Genomic DNA, 21,813 nt, shown 5'->3' with positions numbered 1-21,813 from the left:
TTTAGGTAGCTTCTCCTTGGGATTGTGAAAGTGTTTTAGGTACCCCTTTCTGTAGAATGGGCTGCCTGTAATATCACCTTGAGATCACGCTTTACCCCAAGCAGTTGGTAAGGAGGCAAAACAAATGTATTTATTATATGGGAGAAAATATTTGAACAAGAAAAACTGACAAAGTTTGAAGACAAAACAACAAATACAAGTAGAGTCTTACCCTCTCATCTGGTTACAGTCTAGCGCCTCTGAGAGTCCTGCCATTGTTTCCAGAAATCAGCCTTCCTGCTCATCCTGCCAGCTCTCATTGCTGTGGACTTGGAATCCCCTTAAAGCTTAGAATAATCCAAAAACCATGACTATATCATAGCTAGTCCCTAAGTACCAAGACAGCCCCCCATCAGCATTGTCCCAATTGCTGGTGATGAGTCTCAGAATCTTTAAGAAACGTCTTTCTTTCCTAGGGCTTCTGGAATTCCTCTAGCTAGCCCATTTCTACAAGATGCCTTTGCTATTGTGCAGTTGCCTTTCTCATCACAGGCAGACAATACTTTGCTGTACTGGGAGTGGCAATTGCTCTTAGTTACACAGTGCCAAGAGGTACTTAGCAGTTCTGCCCACTCCATTTTCCTCAAGTACTTTCCTCAATTCCTTTGACTAAACCATGTCCAAAATTATAGTGATACACAGGCAGCATAACATAATCCGTACCGTGATAAAAGTGATGTAAATGAGTATAGTATAACATTAGAGTTTTTATGATACCCCACATGCCATATCAGTAAAACAAACTCAAGAAAGCATGCACAATACCTCATGAGCACCTCAAAACAGTAGGGTTCGTGACAACTTCTTCGATCGGCTACCTACAGTTATTTCAGCTGTTTTTACCAGTGCCAAGACATGAATGTACCCCCTGCTTTCCTTACTTTTCTAGTCCTCAATTCAACTATAAATCTCAGTAGGACCTTAGTTTGTGATTTTTGGGGGGGTAGATGGGTTCTTTGGTCTGTTGCTGCAGTATGCGTTGTTTCTGAAAGCTAGCTTAGCAACCAATTAATTTTAGTAGGTTTCTTAGAAACCATAGTCTGGGTTACAATATTAAAACTTTCTGTTACATTAAATCATTTCCGTTTTGTCTATTTCACCATCTTTAATATGCATCATTTCTCTCTGAACTCTATTGTCTGTGTCTAATTAGACTGAAAGATTCTTCAGTACAAAACTCAGCAAGCTTCTTCAGTATAAAACTCAGCAAGCTAAAGTATAAAAATAGTAAATACCTGTTTTTTACGGTCTGGCATGTGACAAAAAATGATAGTCCTACATTAGTTTTGCTCTCTTGGTTTCTTTTTTTTATCACATTCATTGGGAAAGAGTGAATCTATAAGACATCTAGAGTATAGGGCTCTATCATTTTCTAGTCTATTTCATCATATTTCCTACAGGCTAAATACAGACAGTCAAAAAGCCTGAGGTGAGATAGATTCTGTCTTCTCAGGTTTCTCTCAGCTGCGTAGATTGAACTGATAACAGACAGAACAGACATTGACTTTTGATTTGGGAAAGGCAGGCGGGGGCTGCAGTGGCCCAAGCCAGAAGGTGGGGGCAGCTAGAACATGCCTCCCAGCCTGCTGGTCATTGCTGGGCCATCCATGATTGGCTGGCTGGCCCCAAGCTGGGCATCTGCCCACATGGGAGGAGACCTAGGCCTCTGGGGGTTTCGCCCATCCAGCCTGGGATTCCCTCAAACCCTGTTCTCTCCAGCTGCAGTGGGGAGGGGAGTGAGGTAATTATAAGTGTAATAGGCAGTTTAAAGGGCATTTACTTACTTTCTACATTGGGCTCTGCCTGAACACTAGAGGGAGATTATCTCAACAGGGGCACCATATTTGTAGTTCAGATTATCCCCAGCAAGGGGATGCAGGATTCAAAAAGCAGTTGGGATTGGCCGGGAGACTCCCCTTAAAACCGGAGTGTCTCCCCGCCCGCAGAGTGAAGAGAGAGGCGCACACTGCATGAAAAGGGCTGGGAAGAGCTTGCAGCATAGTCCCATCCTGTTGTTGCCTTCATGGGTGGGCCAGAGGTCAGAAGAGCACCTGAAGGGTCAAACACGAGAGAGCAGACCCCTAAAACAAGCACAAGGAGTTTGTGAATGAGCTGAACAAATTCCTTAAGGTGGAGAGCGGGAAGGTGATTCCCCTCTGGGCTTGGAGACTGGGGATGGGGGTTAGTAAGAGTGTGATAAACCGCCTCTATGAATGGTTGGGGAAAGGACTGTGGCAGGACTGGGACAGCCTGGCGGAAGGAAAAACCAGGTAGGGAAAGTCCCCAGGGTGCCTGTGTGAGTGGAGACCCAGGGAAGCACAACCTGAGGGGAAGCCTCGGTGTGTCTGAGTGCCTTAAGGGAAAGTGAGCCCAGAGGTGCTGTCTGGTCCCCCAGTGGCAGCTTGCTCTCCCACTGTGTTTAACTGTGCAAAGAGCTCTGTGGGTTTGGAGAGGCCATGCCCAGGCAGAGAAGAGTGCATGGTGGTGTGGGGAGAAGAATTTGTGTTTTGCAGGGGTCTGAGTGGAAACAGCTTCTGCAAACTATGAGATACCTGGGCCTGTGTGGGATAGCCTGGGGCAGCTGGAGCCCACAGGTGTGTGATGAGCAGGGATCCTGGTTTTCCCTGATTAAAAAAAATATATATATATTCTGCTGAAAACCCCCAAATCCATGATTAAAACTAAAGGCCCCCCCCCCATAACCCCTGCTGGTGCCCCTCACTCCCCACCTACACCTTTGCTGGCACCCCCTGCCCCCACTCCGCTCTGCTGTGGACTCAGGTGGGTCAGCTCCCCACTGCTGCGCACACTCCCAGGAGGCAGGGGGGACCCGCACCCCCCAGGTCTGTACCTGGGGCAGGCACAGGCTGAGGCTGCTGCCCAGCTGGGTGGGTCTTGAGGCCCAGTGCTGCAACGCATGGCTGCAGGGCCCCAGCAGGAAGCAGGACAGAGCCACAGGTGACTCCTCTAGGGGAAGGGGAGGGCCGGCTCCCTGCTGCCACGCACACTCCTGGGGGGCAGGGGGACCTGCACCCCCCAGGTCTGCATGCCCGGGCTCCTGCCCTACTTCCGTCCCCCAGGGCCTCTGGAGCCCAGTGGGCACAACCTGAGGTGGCAGGAAAGGGTGGAGCCGCCAGGGATCTCCTTGCTGCTGCTGCGCCCCCCACCCTGGTGATGCACCTCCAGCACCTGCCACTGAGGGGGGGAAGGAGCAAGTTGCAGCGCATGGCAGGAAGGCAGTGGTTAGACTGAGTGCAGCCAGGGTGCACAGTGTGCCCAGGGCTGTCCCAGCAGTAGTGGCATGGGGCAAACTTGGCCACAACAAAAGCTAGAGCCGGGATCGCCTGCATGCGGCCAACTGGAGCCTGGCAGGCACGACCCAGTGCAGCAGGCAACAGCGGAACAACTGGGGATCTCCTTGCCACTGTTCCCACTGCCCTGGCAATGCACCCACAGTGCGTGCCACTGCTCTAAGAGGCACAGCCCCACACCGCTGCCCTCATTTCAGCCCTGTGCGCAGGAGGTGTGTTGCCAGGGGAGCAACAGGGAGGAACAGCAGGGAAGAGATCCCTGGCTTCTCCACTACTGCCTACCATGATGGGTCATGCCCACCGAGCTTCAGAGGCCCCAGGGGAGAGAAGTAGGGCAGCAGGGAACAGCGGCGAGCAGGGGGCCTGTTTTCTGCTTCCCTCTGCCACAACCCAGCATGGCAAGGAGCAGAGGAGCCACGCAGAGAACCTCCTTACCACTTCTCACCCCCACCCCCACTGCCCCAGCGACATGGCTCCTGCAGCCCTGAGCTCCTCAGAGCAGTGGCAGGGCAGTGGGGGGAGGGGGGGATGAGAAGCGGTGAGGAATCCGTGTACCGCTCCGCTGTTCCCAGCTTCACCAGGTTGCATCCGGTGGTCTTCGCAGGTCCCAAGGGAGGGAAGCAGGATGGCAGGAAACAGCAGAGCTGCTGTTTTCTGATGGCCTGCTTCCCTCCCCTGGGGCCTCCCCAGCTTGGCGGGTGCAACCTGGCATGGCTGGTGGGGATCTCGCCGCTGCTGCACCCTCTCTCCCCCATCCCCCACAGCCCCAGTGACATGCTTCCTGTGCCTTCCCCTACTTTGAGGGATGCAGCTGCCCTCACTGCAGCTCTGCGCCCAGGAGGTGCATCGCTGGGGCAGTGCTGGGTGAGGAGATCCCCACAGGGCTCCAGAACTACCTGCTGTGCCATGTGGCAGGGGAGGGAAGCTCGCAGCTGTTCCCTGCAGCCCCCCACCCCCCGCTTACCAGTGCGCAGGCTCCAGGAGCAACAAGTGAGCCTGAGATGAGCCCTGGGTGACTGAAAGCCTCAGGCCCCACCCTTCCCCCCTCTCCCTCCCCCTCCCCCTTCAGGCAGGGCTGGGGCCTTCCCGCCCCTTTTGCAATCAGCTCTTGCAGACTGGAGCTCTGCCTACCTGCAGAGCTCTTTGCAAAACCAGGAAATCTGTGGCTTTCTCTGCTAAAAGGGAAAATCCAAATTTTCTCTGTGGTTTTCTCCATTTTTCTGTGGGAAATGGAAAACCTGAATCTGTGGTGATGAGAGGAGTGAGGAACTGCCTCTCCCTCCATTCGTTGGGCATAAGTTGGGGTGACTGTCTGTTAGCTGTAAATAGTTGATTAGGGATTTAATACACTGAGTATTTAACGTAGTGCCGAAGTTATTAGCTTGGTATCTGTTGATTTGAGCATCCTTTAGGTGTAAATAGCGATCAACTGTTATTCTTGTATAGACTCATCCCTGTGCATTGTAAATGGAGAGTTTCAAACTTTTGATGTTATTTACTGTTTGTGTGCATGTAGCAAGTATATCCTGTATATAATTAAACTTTGTAAATAGTTAATTATGAGTCTGCAAGGTCTTTCCATTGTAAAGGGAGCCTCTTTTCTCAGGGAGCCTTTGGTCGCTCCTAGGTGAGCTGAGCAGGGGGTAAAGCTACCTGGCACGCTAGGTCCCAAACAATTGGACACAGCTGCGGTTAACACTGCACACCAAAGGTTACATAAGGTATTATAATTCCCCCACTCCCCCTGTGGCTGGGCTGGGGCAGCACAAGTCACTGATGCGCCGGGAGGAGGGAGAAAGGAGTCTCCCCTCCCAGGACCTGTCCCCAAGTCCTGGTCTGCCTAGCTGTGGGGGAAGAGAGGGTTTTGAGTTGGGGTCTTCCCAGGTGGTGGGGGCTGGGCCCCATGGGGGTTTCCCCTCTCCTCACTTGGCTGGGTCAACTCCATAGAAAGAGCCTCTGTGGTAACCTGCTGTGTCCAGCCAGGTGCTGCTGGTACCAGGTTCTGGAGGGACATACCAGGAGGTAGCAAAGACAGGAGGGCTCTATACAGGGAAGGATTGGGCTCCACTGTGTGGCACAAGTCTCCCAAGCCACATAGCATGTCCCACCAGCAGCAGCCAGCAGGACATACCAGGTCCTGAGTTCATTCCTTAAACACTTCGGAGGAATGAAGGCACCGAACTCCAATAAACAGTATTTACTGGCTTAGAGAAAGGAAATAGATCCATCCTGTTTGCAAAGCCTTTCCCATTGTGTGTGATCTTTTCTGAATGAATGATGGAGCCAACAGGCTTTTTGGCAGGCAGTGTATCAGTGATGAGATAAACAAACTGTAATGCACCCTGATCCCAGTCACCACAGATCAGCTCACTCTTCCTTTTTAAATTGTTTTAATTTTTCACCTAGCCACACTTATTTACAAATACACCAGCATACAAATAAATGGCAGAAGTTGGCTCATTTATATCTTGTTCAAGCTTTATGTGTGTGTAGGTATGTGTATATATAATTATAAACATTAATGAAAACTTCATGTCAGTAAAGTATTTTAAGAGCTCTTTTACATTTTCCAGGGAGATGGTGAAAAAGTCATGATTATTACAGGACCCAACATGGGTGGAAAGAGCTCCTACATAAAGCAAGTTGCATTGATCACAGTCATGGCGCAGATTGGTTCTTATGTTCCTGCAGAGGAATCTGCAGTCGGCATTGTGGATGGTATTTTTACCAGGTAATCTATGAAAACTTCTTATATATACTTCAGGAAAAAGAAATACTGGGACACAGTTTTTAAAACACTAACTGTAGTTTTAGATTTTTAGCTCACAACTTGTAATTTCAGTTACATTTTTCTAAACTGTATTCTTTCTAAATTCACCTTGTTTTCTTCTCATTAAAATAACTGACCTCAATGTCAATTCATGGCTGCCTACAGGTTTCCCTCGATTTATGCTGTGTGCATGTGTTCCCAGAGAACAGCACATAGATCGAATTTGCATAAAGCAAACCCACTTTACAATGTAAGAAATAGGGATAGGTTCCCATGGCAGAGAAGGAGGGAATGAGGCTGGGACTAGGGAAGGGGTGCGGGGAGGGGTGCTGCCTCTGGTGCTACGCAAGGCAGGCTGCAAGGCACAGGGAACAGAGCAGTGCTCACCCCGGCCCCGGCTGCAGCAGCCCCAGGAGTGGCTGGTGCCAGCTGCTTGCAGCTGCTGGGATGCAGTGTGCTCCGCCTGTCCCCACTCACCTCTGCTCCTGGGCTGTGCCGTGCCCTAGTGGAGGCAGCTGGTGTCTGCTGTTCCTGGGGTCGCTGCAGTCAGGGCTGTGGTGAGTGCTACATCCTGCACTGCCCGGGGCTCCGCTTGTCTGCACTCACCCCAGCCCATGCTGGAGTGGCCCTGGGAGCAGCTGACACCAACTGCTTGCACCACGGCATGGCACAGCCTAGGAGCTGGGGTGAGCCCAGGCACGGGGGGACAGGTGGAGCACAGTGCAGCCCAGCAGCTGCAGGCGGCTACTGCCAGCCAATCCTGGGGCCGCTGCAGCTGGGGTTGGGGTGAGTGGGGCCATGGCCCTTTCCCCTCCTCCATAGACTTACCTGCTTGGGCGGGAGGCATCTATGCTGATTGCATAAGAGCGAATTTACCTCGCATATAATGAATGATGGGTCTAAATATGCTCATCGCATGTGAGCGAATTTGCATATAAAGAACCCACATAAATCGAGGGGAAACCTGTGTAGCTGAATCCTTATTTAGACAGTGAAGTGGCCCAGTTTTTCTAGCTGTTATGTAATTGCTAATTGCAGAGAAGTTAATGGAGCCAAAGTAAAGAGGTAGGTGCTTAGTTGTAAAAACTCAAAATTTAGTCCTGCAAATATTATGCCATACCTTCCTCCTATGCCACTGGAATTTGAGCTTACTGTAATTAAAAAAATCATTTCACTTCAGTTCACACAACAGGTCACAGATTCATATAAGTAACAGCACTGAATGAATTTGTAAGAGTATTAACAACCTCCAAAGGTTTTTGTCTTGTATAGCCTTAAAGAAGAAACATCCTGCTGACACTTTTAATTTCTTTCTTTCCTTTCTTCCTGTCACGCACCGAAAAAGGTCATTGCTGAAACTGTTTGAGCTTGAACAGCAGATTATTGCTCAGGTTAATTTTCACAGAGAAAATATTTCCAGATTAGAATTGTCTCTACATGTTGCCAGATTAGAAATCTCTGTCTCTCTCTCCCTCTGTCTCTGGCTAGGAAGAGAAGTTCACATAAACCAGTTTAAGTGATCAGAAGCTGGTTTAAACTTGTAACAGAACAGAAGTTGAGTGCACATAAACCAGCTTCAAAATGGCTGAAACCAATTTGAGATAAACCTTGTTGAATGTAGTATCAGACTTAACTGATTTGGGTCAAACTGGTTTATGGAACTTTTCTCCCAGACCCCCTTCCTGGTTTAAGTTAAATCAGAGTGCCCCACCATCCCAGCATGCTTTCTAGCCCTGGGCTGTTGTCTGCTTCAATAGAGCAGGACTCGCCCCACTCCTCTGTGCCCTAGTGGGGGTGTGGCCAGACACTGGGTCCCTAAGGCAAAGGGGGCAGGGAAGAGGTTTATTACTCCCCTCCCTCCTCTGTCCCAGCAGCACAGACCCTAGCTGGGGTCTGCCAGGTAGGAGCACAGCAGCCCCTGTCAGGCATTTTGTCTTGATTGCTACTTGAGCAGCAGGGGGTGTAGCCAGCCTTGGCAGCAGCCTAAAGCAAACAGCGATGGGGGGCAGGGAGGGATTAATTGGTTTAATGGCCGCATGCTCACCAGTGGCATCCCCCAGGGCTCCGTACTTGGACCAGTATCCTTTAACATATTTATAAACTATCTGGATTCAGGTATCAGAAACAGACTGGCTAAATTTGCTGATAACACCAAACTATGGGGAAGTGTGGTCACATTACAGGATAGGCTGGCGATTCAGGCCAACCTGGACAGGCTCGCAAGGTGGGTGGATCAAAACCTGATGGCATTCAACACTGAGAAATGCAAGGTCCTCCACCTCGGGGAAAAGAATCCACATCATACCTATAGGCTCAGTAGTGCTACACTTGTTAGCACCATGACCGAAACAGACTTGGGGGTGATGATTGACCACAAGATGAACATGAGCCAACAGTGCAATACTGCAGCTGGCAAAGCCCTGGCTTGCATTTATCATTGCATTTCAAGCAAGACCCAGGATGTCATCCTCCCACTGTACTCGGCCTTGGTGAGGCTGCAGCTGAAGTACTGCATTCAGTTCTGGGCTCTGCACTTTAGGAAGGATGTGGAGAAGCTTGAGAGAATCCAGAGGAGAGCCACACGCATGATCAGAGGACAAGAGAACAGGTCTTATGAGGAAAGGCTGAGATGCATGAGACTCTCCAGCCTGGAAAAGTGAAGGCTCAGGGGGGACTTGGTGGCAGCCTATAAGTATATAAGGGGTGTGCACTGGGAACTGGGAGACTGTTTGTTCACCAGGACACCCCAAGGGAAGAAAATGCCTAACGGTCACAAACTCTGGGAAGACCGTTTTAGGCTGGACATTAAAAAAAAAAAAAAAAAAAATTCTTTACTGTTCAAGTCCCCAGAGTCTGGAATAGACTCCCTTCCGGAAGTGGTGCAAGCACCTACTCTGGACATCTTTAGGACACACTTGGATGCCTGTCTTGTTGGGATCATTTGACCCCAGCAGACTTCCTGCCCCTTGGGCAGGGGGCTGGACCTGATGATCTTATGAGGTCCCTTCCAGTCCTAAAGTCTATGAAATCTATGAATTCCTCTGGACCAGTGATGGGGGAGCAACCCTGATGGGGCAGCAGTCCCCTACGATGGTGTCCCAGGGAGCACAAGACCCTTCCCAGTGGGGAGGACTGTGCTGTGAGTGAGAGTGTGGTGAGCAGAGCTGTTGCAGCTTTTATGGGATGAGTGGCAGCAGGACTTGGAAGGTTGGCTACAGGGACAAAGCTGAATTCTGGGGTGGCCATAGCTCCCCAAGCCCCCTCTACCACCACCACTGCTTGCCCCGTACAATCTGTGGCAGCATGGCCCCCACAGTGGGAAGAGGCTTGCACTCCCTGGGACACCATCACAGGGGCTGCTGCCCTGTCAAGGTCACTCCCCACCTCACCAGTCCAGGGGCAGGGACATGGCCAGATACTGGCCAGCACGGCCCCCTGAAGCGAAGGGGATAGGAAGGAGTTTATTCCCCCTTCCGTCCCTTCTTCCCCCAGGGAACCCCAGCCAGAGTCTGCCTGGCCAGGTGTGAGCAGTGGAGGAGGCAGCCAAGGCTGCCAGACCCCAGCTGCAGTCCCCCGGGGAGGGAGGGGAAGATAAACCCCCTCCCTACCTCCTTCACCTCAGGGGCCATGCCAGCCAGCCTGCGGCCACACCCCCACCCCTGCCACAGCAGCACCAAGTGCAGAGTGACCCTTACACAGGCTGCTCTGCCCCAGCCAGGCAAACCTCAGCTCAGGTCCACGCCATTGGGACAGAGCAGGGAGGGGATATTAAATCTCCTCCCTCGCCCGTTGGCTTGAGGCTACTGCCAAGGCTGGCCATGCCCCTTGCAGCTCCAGCAACAAAGTTGGGAGGGAAATGCCTAACAGGGAGACCCCAGTTGGGTTCCTGAGGGGAGGGAGGAATAAACCCCCTCCTGCCCCCTTTGCCTCGAGCTATGCCGGGCTGGTGCCTGGCTACACCTCTGCCCCTGATGCTGCAGCAGTGAGGTTGGGGGAGACCCTGACACAGGCTGCTCTATCCTGGCCAGGTAGACCTTGGCTTGGGTCCATGCCTGTGGGACAAGGAATGGAGTGGGGAATTAAATGTCCATCTCCGTTTGCTTCATGCTGCTGTCAGGGCAGGCCACACCTGCTGCTGCTCAAACGGTGAAGGCGGGGGTGGAAAATGCTTGACAAGGGCTGTTTCCCCCTCCAGGCACACTGTGGCTGGGTCCCTGAAGGCCAGGGTGGGGATTTAAACCCCTCCCCAATCATACTCAGCCTGGCCATGTCCCCCCTCCCCCCCACAGCACAGCTTCCCTGCAGTGGGGGGCTCGCTCTAACACAGAGGCGGGCAACTATTTCAGACAGAGGGTCACTTACTGAGTTTTGGCAAGCCATTGAAGGCCATATGACAGGCAGCCAGGGGCAGATAAATATTAATTTTCTAAATTTTTTAGGGGCCCTGCGGGCCGGGTAGAATGGCCTGGTGGGCAACATTTTGTCCACCCCTGCTCTAACAGCTTCTAGAGCTTCTACCCTCACAGCTTCTAGTCTGAGCTATTGCAGGCATGTGCCTGCGTTTCCGAATCAAAAGTGAACGACTGTTCATTTGCAAATTGGTTCACTCTATAGAGGTTACACTAACCTGCAAAGATTTAATCAGTTTGGGCTTTTTGAATGTCTGTCTGTCTGTCTGTCTGTCTGTCTGTCTGTCTGTCTGTCTGTCTGTCTCTCTTTCTCAGAATTCTTATCTGGGAATATGTTCTCTGTGAAAATTAACCTGAGCAATAATCTACTGTTCAGTAAATACAGAATATATATATATTCCCATACTGTGCCTTTCACTGCGGTATCTAAGTGTTAAACAATATCCGGCTCCTGCTTATCACTTATTTTTATTATGTCAAAATGTTACGTTGTATACTGCGTTGTGCCATAATTGTAAAGAACAGATGCACACTTTGGTATGTTTTAATGCTCAGCAGTCTAACGAATTAGAAAGCCATGTGTTAATTTATAAGAATTTAACTGGGACTAAAAAAATATCAGAATATATATTAGCTGTTTTCTTCCTGCTTTTTTTGTCCATAACCTTTGTTTACCGTTATTAATCAATTGAATAGGTCTTTACTGATGGGATGTGAAGATTTGTAAGACATGCTGTTTATTACATTGATCACATAATTCAATGTTGACAGTGTTTTAAAGGTGATTTTTTTTTTTTTTTTGCTTTCTGAATACTTGCACCCTTATAATATTCACACTGATGTAAAATCTGATACAGAAGAGTGTTCTTTCCTGCTTCCAACCTGTTCTTGTGCACTTCTACTCCCATTCTTTCACCTGTATTTGGCTAGCACTGTGGCAGGTTATTTCTGCAGGGAACTTGAGAAATGCATCACCATCAATATTTGTTAGTGCCATGCTATGTGGCAATTAGGGAGTTAGTGAAGTGAACACCCTTTCTGTCACAGTATGAATTCCTCACATGGAATGTGTCTGAATTTCATCTTGTTTTCCAGTGCATTGCTCTGATTGCACATAGTTTTCTCCAGCATTATGTTTTTGCATGGATCTGTATTTATAAAATATTTTCCACTAGCAGCCTTGACACCTTGGGCTGTGATCCTGTCATAGCTTAAGCTAAGCAGGATTGGACTATGTCAGTACTTGGTTGGGAGACCGCCAAGAAAGGGTTAGAACAGGAAACAGAAAGATTTCCTCATTAGCTCCCTGTTTTTCCTCTTGAGTCAATGTAGCCCCAGTGCTCTGTGGTTTCAGGTATTGCTATTAGGGAGCATTGTTCTGTTGGAAGTCCTGTCTTTTAGATAAGATGCTGAGCTGACTGCATTATCTGACTGTTATTAAAAATTCCATGGGCTTTTGTAGGAGTATACACATTAATTAGATATCTTGATCAAGTTCTAACCCTGGGAATCACTTGTTTTCTATCTAAATTAGTTTTGCAGATTCAGCTGGAAATGGCATTCTTCATTTACTTTGAAATATACCAAAAACTGAAATATGAACACCAGAAGAATACATTAAAATTGTTTTAGCTGTTGCCATTATGTTGATAATCAAGAGCAGACTAATTGGTTCAAAACTAATTAAGCAAAATATTAAAAAGAACACAGTATGCCAAATATAGTGAGAACTGAATTAGTATGAGTGTAAAGGGGGAGAAAAAAGAGAAACATGAAAAAGACTAAGTTTGCTTAATGTAGGTAGCCAAAAATCTGGGGCAGCCATTTCAATTTATAAAAGTACCATAAGCCGAAATATTTACCTTGCATGTTGTAGGACACTTAACTGCTTGATAATGTAACTGAATAGGACTCCATTGTGTTGTTATTTTTAGGAACTAGGGCCATCCATTTACTCTGGGTTCATACAGTGTTTAGCAGAATAGTTTTCAATCTGATTGTGGCCTTCCTGCAATAGTATTGTAGGTAACTGCCCCATGACTTTGTTACAATATTACTACAATTAGTGAGGTGGAAGGGAACTAGCTGTTAGGGCTGTGCGAAGCTTCGGTAGCTGATTCAATTCAGAGGAGATTTGGCCCAATTCGGCAGCTGAATCTCCAAATCCAAATCAAATCAAGAGACACATTAAAAGGTCTGAACTGAATCGGAAGCCTCCGAATCGATTCACGGAGATTTGGAAGGCTTGCAGCAAACAGAAACTGAGAAGAGGGAGGGGGATGGGGTGATCTTCCACGTATGGAAAAGGCTGAGATGGTGGGGAGAAGGCTGCTCTGATATTGACATCTGTCGCTGGCCAGTGACTTATCTTTCTCTGAGTTCCCTTCCAATCACAGTGCTGTGGGGGAGAGATGTAAAACCAACATACAAAGCTGTGTCTCAAGTGATCTGTGCCTTTTGTGATCTCTCTCTTGGAGCAGCAGCATCTGAAAGGCTCTGGCTTGCTAGTCTCTTGCTAGCCAGTCTCTCTTCTTGTAAGTTGTATACAATCCTTTCCTACTTACCCTTGCCTACAATCCCTATTGTTATCCCTGTCCATTCCTTTTAACTCATTTTTCCCCCAAAATCCCTTTTTTTTTCCCTCCCTCCTCTTTTTTTTTTTTTTTCCCCCCTCTTCTTTTTTTTTTTTTTTCCCCCCTCTTCTTTTTTTTTTTTTTTCCCCCCCCCCCCCCCCCCGGCAAAAAGAAATCTGTGTTTTCCCTGACAGTGACACACACACACACACGTGTGCTGGAAAGGCAAGTGCCAGGTCTTCTGGCAAGGGAGAGAGAGGGGGCAGAGGGAGAGCTGCAAGTTCCCCCTGCCCCATACAGAGATGCACCGTCTTTCCTGACAGCAATGAGTCTTCTGCTGCTAGAGGGAGCAAGGAGGTGGTAGCAGTGGCTGTGCCTGCACCTGCACCACCACTGCTAACCAGCAGCAGCATGACATTCTCTGCCCCAGTTTCAGTTCCGAGCGTGAGCTTTCCCGTGCCAAAGGAGGAGCTGGATCTGAAAGCAAAGGAGCTGAGGGCCATAGCGAAGGAAATTCTGGGGAAGGAAGGGGAATCTGAGTTTGTGCTCCACACCGCTCAGAGTTCCCCTAGAAGCAGGTCTCCTTCTCTGGAAGGCACTTCAGAGGAGGTTCTGGAGGCAGGTGGGTCAGCTCCTCCTGTTGTTGTGCCCCTGCCTGGTGATGAGGGGGATAAGGAAGGATCCCCACCCTCAACCCAGAAGCGGGTGGGTAGTGTAGTGTGGGATCATTTTGAGGTGGCAAATGATCGCAGGTATGCTACCTGCCTTCACTGCTGAAGGCAGATCAGCCAGGGCAAGGAGGTGAAACACTTCACCACCATGGCAATGCTGCTGTATCTCAGGAGGTAGCACCCCTTGCCCTTGTTCCTCCTCAGCCTGGCACTAGTGGGAGTGTGCCCAAAAAGAAGTCCCCCTCTTGCTCCAAAGCCGCTGTCCCCAAGAAGCAGAGGCAGGCCACCCTGGACCAGTGGGGGAAAGGTGGAGACAAAGTGGGGAGCGTTCCAAAGGTGAGTGAGGTCACCCAGAGCACTGGGGAAATGCTTGCTCTGGATAGCCAGCCCTTTTCCTTCGTTGCATGTCCAGGGTTGAGGAGACTTATGGTGCTCTTGGCCCCATCGTACCAAGTGCCTGCAGGTACCACCTTTAGCAGAGTGGTGGTGCCCTCCCTGTATGAGGCATACAGGAAGTACTTGAGGGAGGAGCTGTGGAAGGCAGGTCCGCAGGTAGCCTTCCACTTCACCTTGGACATCTGGAGTAGCTGGGGTGGAGATCATGCCTACTTCTCCCTCACAGGGCACTGTTGCTATCAGCCAGGGTGTTGGTGGGCTCTCCTTCAAGCAGAGGTGATGGATGAGTCCCACATAGCAAGGGAGATTATGGTGGCCAGGAACCGCATGGTGCAGGGGTGGCTTGTTAGGCAGGGCAAGCTCACCTGTGGGTTCATGGTCACTGACAACAGGGCCAATATGGTGAAGGCAGTGCATGTCTGTGTGGCACACAAGTTCCACCTCATAGTCAGGGACATCTTGGAGAGGGACCGGGCTACCGGTGAGGGCACTGTCGCAACCAGCCAGCTCATTTCAAAATGCAGGAAGGCGGTGGGCTACTTCCATCAGAGAATCAAGAGGGGCAAGATGCTGCAGGACAAACGAGGAGAACTGAGCATCCCACAGCACAAAATCATGCAGGATGTGGAGACTCAGTGGAATTCCGCATACCTGATGCTCAAAAGGCTGATCGAGCAACAGAAGACTATCCCATGGGGAGATTGGAATCAGTGGCCCCCTTAACAAAATGGAGTGGGATACCATCTCCCAGATCTTGGTGGCCCTCAAGCTGTTCCTCACAGCCACCAAGAGCCTCAGCACTGGCAATGCCCTCCTTAGCCAAGTGATCCCCGTAGTGAAGGAGCTTGAAAATAAAATGGAGAAGGTCCAGAGGATTGATGTTCTTAGCTGGAGCAAGCCACTTTCACCAGAGGTGCAGGCAGTGGTGAAGCAGCTGAAGGAGGGCATCAGAATATGGCTAGATCCATTGTGGTCCAGTACAGTCCACGTGCTGGTGGGCATGTGCGACCCAAGGATGAAGGGGAGCATCTGCGACAGCAGAACAGTTGATAACTGGACAGGGGTGCTGGTGAACAGTCAGGGAGGCAGAAGGGCAGAGGCAGGGGAACATGGAAGAGGGGGATCCATTTTCCCTTGCCAGCACTCTCACCAGAAGCCAATCTCCTCCACCACTGCTAGTGTGGGCCAAGGGCATGGTTTCATTGTTGGGGTCCAGTGGCACCAGACGACACCATCAGGTAGGTAGTGTGGAAGCCTCGGTGGCTACCTATCTCACCGAGAATGTAGAGCCACTGCACTGCGACCCCTTGTCCTCTTGGGCATCCCACAGCCAGGTGTGGCAGGGTCTGGCCACAGTTGCCTGGGAACACCTGTCCTGTCCACCAACCAGTGTCTCCTCACTCTGCACCTATTTGCTTTTTTAATTTGCTTTTCAAATCTTGAGGTGCACTTTCACAGAAACCCCTGCACCTATTTCCTTGAAATGTGGCAGGCTTCATGCCCTCAGAAAGGGCTACCATCCCTGCTTTTTTCATCTGAATCTGCAAAAAAAATGACAATGTTATAGGTATTTTAGTGATTTCCCATTATATTCTATGGCCGAATCTCCAAATTGGCGCTGAATCTCTGAATCCAAATTGGCTGAACTGAATCAGGATGGTGATTCGGATCACCAAATTGAATCACTGTCCCTCCTAATCGGCTGAATCCAAATCCAAAGCAAATACTTGCTGCTTCGCACAGGCCTGCTAGCTAAGTTCTAAATATGTCCTGAAGGCAATTTTGGGTATGTTTCTAAATTGGGCCCATTGTTATATAATGCAGACGTGTTCTAAATTACCTATCTTATAAAATTGTTTTGCTTCCCTGGTCAATTGACTTTTTAAAATATTAAAACTGGTTGGATTTCGCTTTATAATTGGCATGCTCTAGTTGTTTGATATTTTGAATTTATCTGATTTTTGTGTCTGAATATCATATTTGCCTTAGATTGCATACAAATTGCCCACTAAAACTGCTTGTGAAGCTACAGGCAAACATTGCATATTTGTGTGCATGTGCTCTATTGTCTGAATATCTAGCTATTTACAAGCACAGTTGAGGTCACTGTGCTAGTCATGTGGTAATTGCATTTCTTCTCCTTGAGAGTAGCTTCTTGTGCTCATCTCTGTTACAAGAAGAGGAAAGGTCTCAGTGCTTTTCTGTAGTCTTCCATATTTGGTCCTGAGTATTTAAAGTGATCCTTCATAGCTGAAATCCTTCTTTGCCCACATCCTGCTCCTTTTTCATCTTATAAGCTCAGTAGTATGCTAGTTCTTAGTTCAGAAAGGAAGAGACTTGGTGTATCTTGGACTTTTGGAGAGTTTCCCAACGTACTGTCACAGATCAAAAACTGTAACAAGAACAGATACCAGACTAAATGAATCAGCTTCAGTACCCAGGAGTCTTTTGAGGCTTCAAAAGTTCACCAACTAGTAGAACTTAGTCCCTTGTTGCACTGCAGCCATGGTTACCTTCTGAGCCAGAGAGGAGGGAAGAGACGCTGAGGAGCTTGGAAGGCTGCCACCTGGCATTGCCTCAATTGTTTCGCCCAGCATTACTGGGGCTGATCATGCAAGCAGTTGGGAAGGTATCCGGCGACCATAGTTTATTCAGTCTAGGCTTCTGCAATGAGTGGGGAATGGCTGATGTGGTAAGTGGTGTTTAATTATTGTCTTCCCCCAGATTCACCTTCCTTTGGGCTTCTGCTGTTCCTTCTTATGCTGTGTTTTCCATAAGTTACTGCTGTCCAGAGCCCAGGTCTTCATTTCCACAGACTGCACCACAGAAAGCAAATTCCCTGAACTCCGGAAATATAAATTGTCTTTTTACCATGTTTTCAATTTTTTGGAGAAAAAATACTGTCCCAGAAATATGTCAGTTTGAAAATTTTCATGACCATCTTAACTTTGTACTGCTTTGGAAGATGTTGCTACTCCACCAACACACACACACATGCACTTTCTCAACAACAGCAAACAATGTTGAGAGGTCTGTAGGATGAAAATTAACATGAAACAAAAGGAATAATACTGCTGTCCTTAAAAGAAGTATTGTGCATTACAGTATCTTTTTGCAGACTTCACTTTGATTGTGTGAATTTATATGTGTTTAGGAGGTTTTCTATAACTCCTGTCTTGTCTTCTAAGTAGTGTTTCCATGGAAATTGAAAGGTTGCTGCTATGGTTATTCTTTTGGTTATATTTAGTTAACAGTTATGTATTAGAGCTTCTCTAAATTGACTTGAAATACTGCATTATATTCAAAATTGTAAATCTATAGGTAAATTGCACAATAAAACAAACATCTTGCTTACAGGCATAGGTGACATAGGAACAATTCTTCCCTATTATTAGGCATATAAACATGCTTCCTGTGCTCAGGTATTTCACATGGGTGTAGGTGATATCTGCATCAGAAAGAGGAGGGGAAAGAATCCATCTTCCATATAATGTATCAGAAATAGAACTGCTTCAGGTCAGTAGGAGCTGAAAGATTTGTTCCCTGTTCAACTCTCACCCCCAATACCTTCTTATGAGTACTTGCTGAGCCTTGAGAAAATGACCTTGTGGAGTCTCTCCCTCTGTGGAGCAGAAATGTGCCAGATCCATTGCAATTGCAGGGGTAAAGAGCATTCAGTGTTTTAGTGCATTTTTCTTGCTGTTTATGTATCAGTGGTTACCTGAAGACAAGCACCAAAGAGAAATATGTTCTGTATCTTGTATTAAAAATATTTATATTGAGCAGATGACTTACAGCTCACATGTAAGTCTTTTTTTTGTTTATCCACACAACTTGTGCATGAGTCAAAGTATGTGTGTGCTTTTTTTAAATGTAGCTTTAGTAACTGTAATTTCTACCAAATTGATTAACATACCCTTACTATGGTTGGGGTGAATACATGAAGTTTTAACGCACAATTTGATTACTTTTGTTTTTTGTTTGCTTAACACAAGGGTGAACACAATCAATCATATTTTAAAAGTAAGCTTATTGTATTAAGGTTAGAATTTTCAGAGGACTTGGAGAATTTCAGTACCTAACTTGTATTGACTTTCTATGGGATTTGAATGCTTAAGTCCTTTATGTGTGTTGGAAAATCCCATCTAACAAATCGATTTAATTTTTGCTTCAAGCAAACCCTCATATTAGTCTTCCTAAGATTCATGATTTGCTTTCATAAATGTCCATTGATGCTGAAATTAAAATAATACTGTTTTAAGCGTGACTTAATTATTTTTGTAGTGTTGGTTTGATGTAGTTGTGGTGATCCAGTAAATACGCAAGAAGCAAGGATTCTTGTGGGCGATACCTTTTATTAGGCCAACTGTATGTTGGGACAAGCTTTCAAATGCAGTGCATTCTCCAGGTCTCTTTTATTATTTGTTTTATGTAAGGGCTTCTGAAAGAGATCCAGTTTACATCTGTGAAAACTAAAGTATTTTGCCTGAAAAGAATAGTGGAAGCAGTAGCAGGTTACAATTACCATAAGTATCCCAACCCTGTCAAAGAAGGTCATTGCATAGGGGATGAGAACTTAATTCAACATCTGTGTCCAATAATAGTATTTACTGTAATGTGGACTCTGTCTGTCCACCAGGGTCTAGAGTAGTGATTCTCAACCTTTTTAGACTGAAGCCATCCCTCAGAAAATGCTAGCCATTAGTTTTCACTCATTTTTTTTGATTACAGAAAAATAATAGGACAGGAGGGTGATCTAGGCTGACCTTGACAGGCTCAGGAAATGGGTGGATGAGAACCTGATAGTGTTTAACACCAAAAAATTTAAGGTTCTCCACCTTGGGAAGAAAAATCTGCAGCATCCTTATAGGCTTGGCAGTGGGATGCTGGCTAGCACTACGGACAAAAGGGACTTGGGGGGTCATGATTGACCACAAGATGAACATGAGCCTGCAAAGTGGTACTGCTGCTAGTCAGCCAGGCAAAATGCTTGCTTGCATCCGCTTGAGATGCTTCTCAAGTAAATCCCAGGATGTCTTTCTCCTGTTGTACTCGGCCCTGGTGAGGCTGCAGCTGGAGTACTGCATCCAGTTTCGGGCTCCACAATTCAAAAAGGATGTGGAGAAGTTTGAGAGGGTACAGAGGACAGCCACGTGCATGATCAGAGGTCAGGAAAACAGACCTTATGAAGAGAGGCTGAGAGCCATGGGACTCCTCAGCCTGGAAAAGAGCAGGCTCAGGGGTGATCTGGTGGCAACCTATAAGTTTATCAGGGGTGCTTACCAGGATCTGAGGGAATGTCTGTTCACCAGAGCACCCCAAGGGATGACAAGGTCTAACAGTCACAAACTCCTCCATGACTGTTTCAGGCTGGACATAACAAAGAACTTCTTTACTGTCCGAGCCCCCAAGGTCTGGAATAGACTGCCACCAGAGGTGGTTCAAGCACCTACTTTGAACACCTTCAAAAGACATATGGATGTTTATCTTGCTGGGATCCTATGGTCCCTGCTGACTTCCTGCCCCTGGGGCAGGGGTTTGGACCCAATGATCTTCCAAGGTCCCTTCTAGCCCTAATGTCTATGAAATCTATAATAGAACAATTTTTCTGTTGCAAAGAACTCAGAAAGACCACAGCAGGTCAGAATGTTTTAACACTGTGGATTCATATTTGAAATCTTTGGGTTTATCTTGTGAGTTACGTTTGCATACCCAACAGCACTAACATTACATGGCATCCTAAAGCATCTGTGAAAGAATCTCAAGGCATCCCTTATTGAAAATCACTGGTCTAGAGTGAAGCTCCCAATCCATTTTTCTTAGGTCATCTGTCAGCCATCACTGATCTTTACGAGTTTGCCACCTGTGCTGTTTTTTAGGGTTGAGGAATGATAGGCTATCATGACAATGCTAGTTTCTTTTTTTTGGCAGTTCATGGCAATAGGTTTTCCTGCCTGGATGAGCAAGTTGATAATTTCTGAGTTTATAATTTTTTCTATTTTTATAAGATTTCCAATTGCATGCCCTTCAGGTCCAATCATATTGGTACAGAGGGCCCAAACAATGGTCTGTATCTCACACAATTTCTGATTATGATCTGCACTTAGGACTCAAGTGTTAGAAAGGGCTATATCTAAGTCATCATTCATGATTTTGTTATTTTAAAAAGTTTCATATTTTCATAGTTGGTAGGGTCAGAAGGGACCTGAGCAGATCAGCAAGTCCAAACCCTTGCCATGGGCAGGAAACAATGCTGGGGTTTTGTAACGACCCCAGCAAGGTGATTATCTAGCCTCCTTTTGAAGACCCCCAGGGTAGGAGTGAGCACCACTTCTCTTGGAAATTGGTTCCAAATCCCAGCCGCCCTGGGAAAAGTTGAATAGTTTTAAAAAACTTAAAACAAGTGGCAAGTTCATAGCTGGGTAGGAATTTTCTGTGTACCATCATAAAATGATTGTGAGAAAATTAGATTGCAGTTTACCTTGTTCAGAGAGGAATGAGTTTGTTTTTCTTTGTGTATGTGTCATTGTTGATCCCACCATAAGCAAACATGTGTTTTATGCATAAAAGCCTAGAATCTTTTGATTAACTGCCTCTCCCAGAACCAGTTATGTGCCCTGTGCCACCACCTGGTCCTGTTCAGGCCTTTCTTAGTCAGAGCCATTTTGAGCAGAAACATTACTGCTCTTTTTATTCTTGACTTTCACATTCTCTTTTTATTTGGATGTTGGGGTGAAAAAAAAGAAGAAAAAACAGAAAAAGACAGCAGGGAGATGTCCCCCTATTCAAGGAGAAAAGCTGCACAACTATTTAAAATAGCAGACACTGTGTCCTTATCTGTAAACAGTACCTTTTGTGTGATAGTTTGGTGCCTTTGATAGATGGGCACAGTCAGTGTGGCATCATTCTCTCCCACATCTGGAAACTGAGGAATGTGAGGCTCAAACTGTGCTTAGAGCAGTACCTGAAGGTAGATCAGCCCTCACAACAGAAACCTCAGTGAGGTCTGATCAGAGGAGTCAGTGTTATGCAAGCACCCCTGCTATAGAATGGTTTGAGGAGGGAAAAGATACCAAAAAATAGATGCTGACAGATATCAATATTGACAGCCTTGTCATCAGCACTGTCATCCTAAGCATTGATATCTGGACAGAGGATCTGGCTACCTCAGTTGTCTTAAAGCACAGCTCTGAGAGTCCGTCTTTCCTGTAAAGAAGGGAGGCCAATTGCCAGAGAGAGGATCAATCTCCAACCCCCAAGGAAGCAAAAGACTTGGCATGGGTAACTACTGCTTGTCTAGTCTAATTCCAAGCCAAAGCCAAAATCCCAGCAGTCTATATCTGGATCCCTAATTAAAGTAATTTAAATAAGTTGCCCCTTTCATGGGTAATGGACTCAACCTTTTTGATAACCAGGTAGCCCATGTACTTGCTTAAAAAATCACTTTGTTCATCCAATCTAGATTCAGGGAATTTACACCTGCCATTAGGACTCTTCAGTAATATACTACACAAGGGGTGGACAAAATATGGCCTGCAGGCTGAATCCAGCCCATCCGGTGCTTTCATCTGGCCTGCAGCACCCCCCCCTCCCCCAGCGAATTGTGTCCTGCCCAACCCTTCCACCCACAAGGGTGGGAGCAAA

The 21,813-nt window shown here is 47.3% G+C and overlaps 1 protein-coding gene across 2 annotated transcripts in view; it reads left to right on the top strand.

The window, feature by feature from the left end:
- Positions 1-21,813, top strand: part of MSH3 (mutS homolog 3) — a 298,610-nt gene that overhangs the window by 220,424 nt on the left and 56,373 nt on the right. For both annotated transcript variants that reach the window (XM_019516941.1, XM_019516940.1), the window contains exon 19: positions 5,924-6,081. In XM_019516941.1, coding sequence (XP_019372486.1) covers positions 5,924-6,081 — 158 coding nt within the window. The remainder of the gene's footprint in view (positions 1-5,923; positions 6,082-21,813) is intronic.

Source organism: Gavialis gangeticus, unplaced genomic scaffold, assembly GCF_001723915.1.
Source record: "Gavialis gangeticus isolate Ggan-Ray unplaced genomic scaffold, GavGan_comp1, whole genome shotgun sequence".
In the NCBI taxonomy this organism is placed as follows: Eukaryota; Metazoa; Chordata; order Crocodylia; family Gavialidae; genus Gavialis; species Gavialis gangeticus.
The sequence above is the reverse complement of the archived record's forward strand: the minus strand, read 5'-3'. Positions and strand labels throughout refer to the sequence as shown.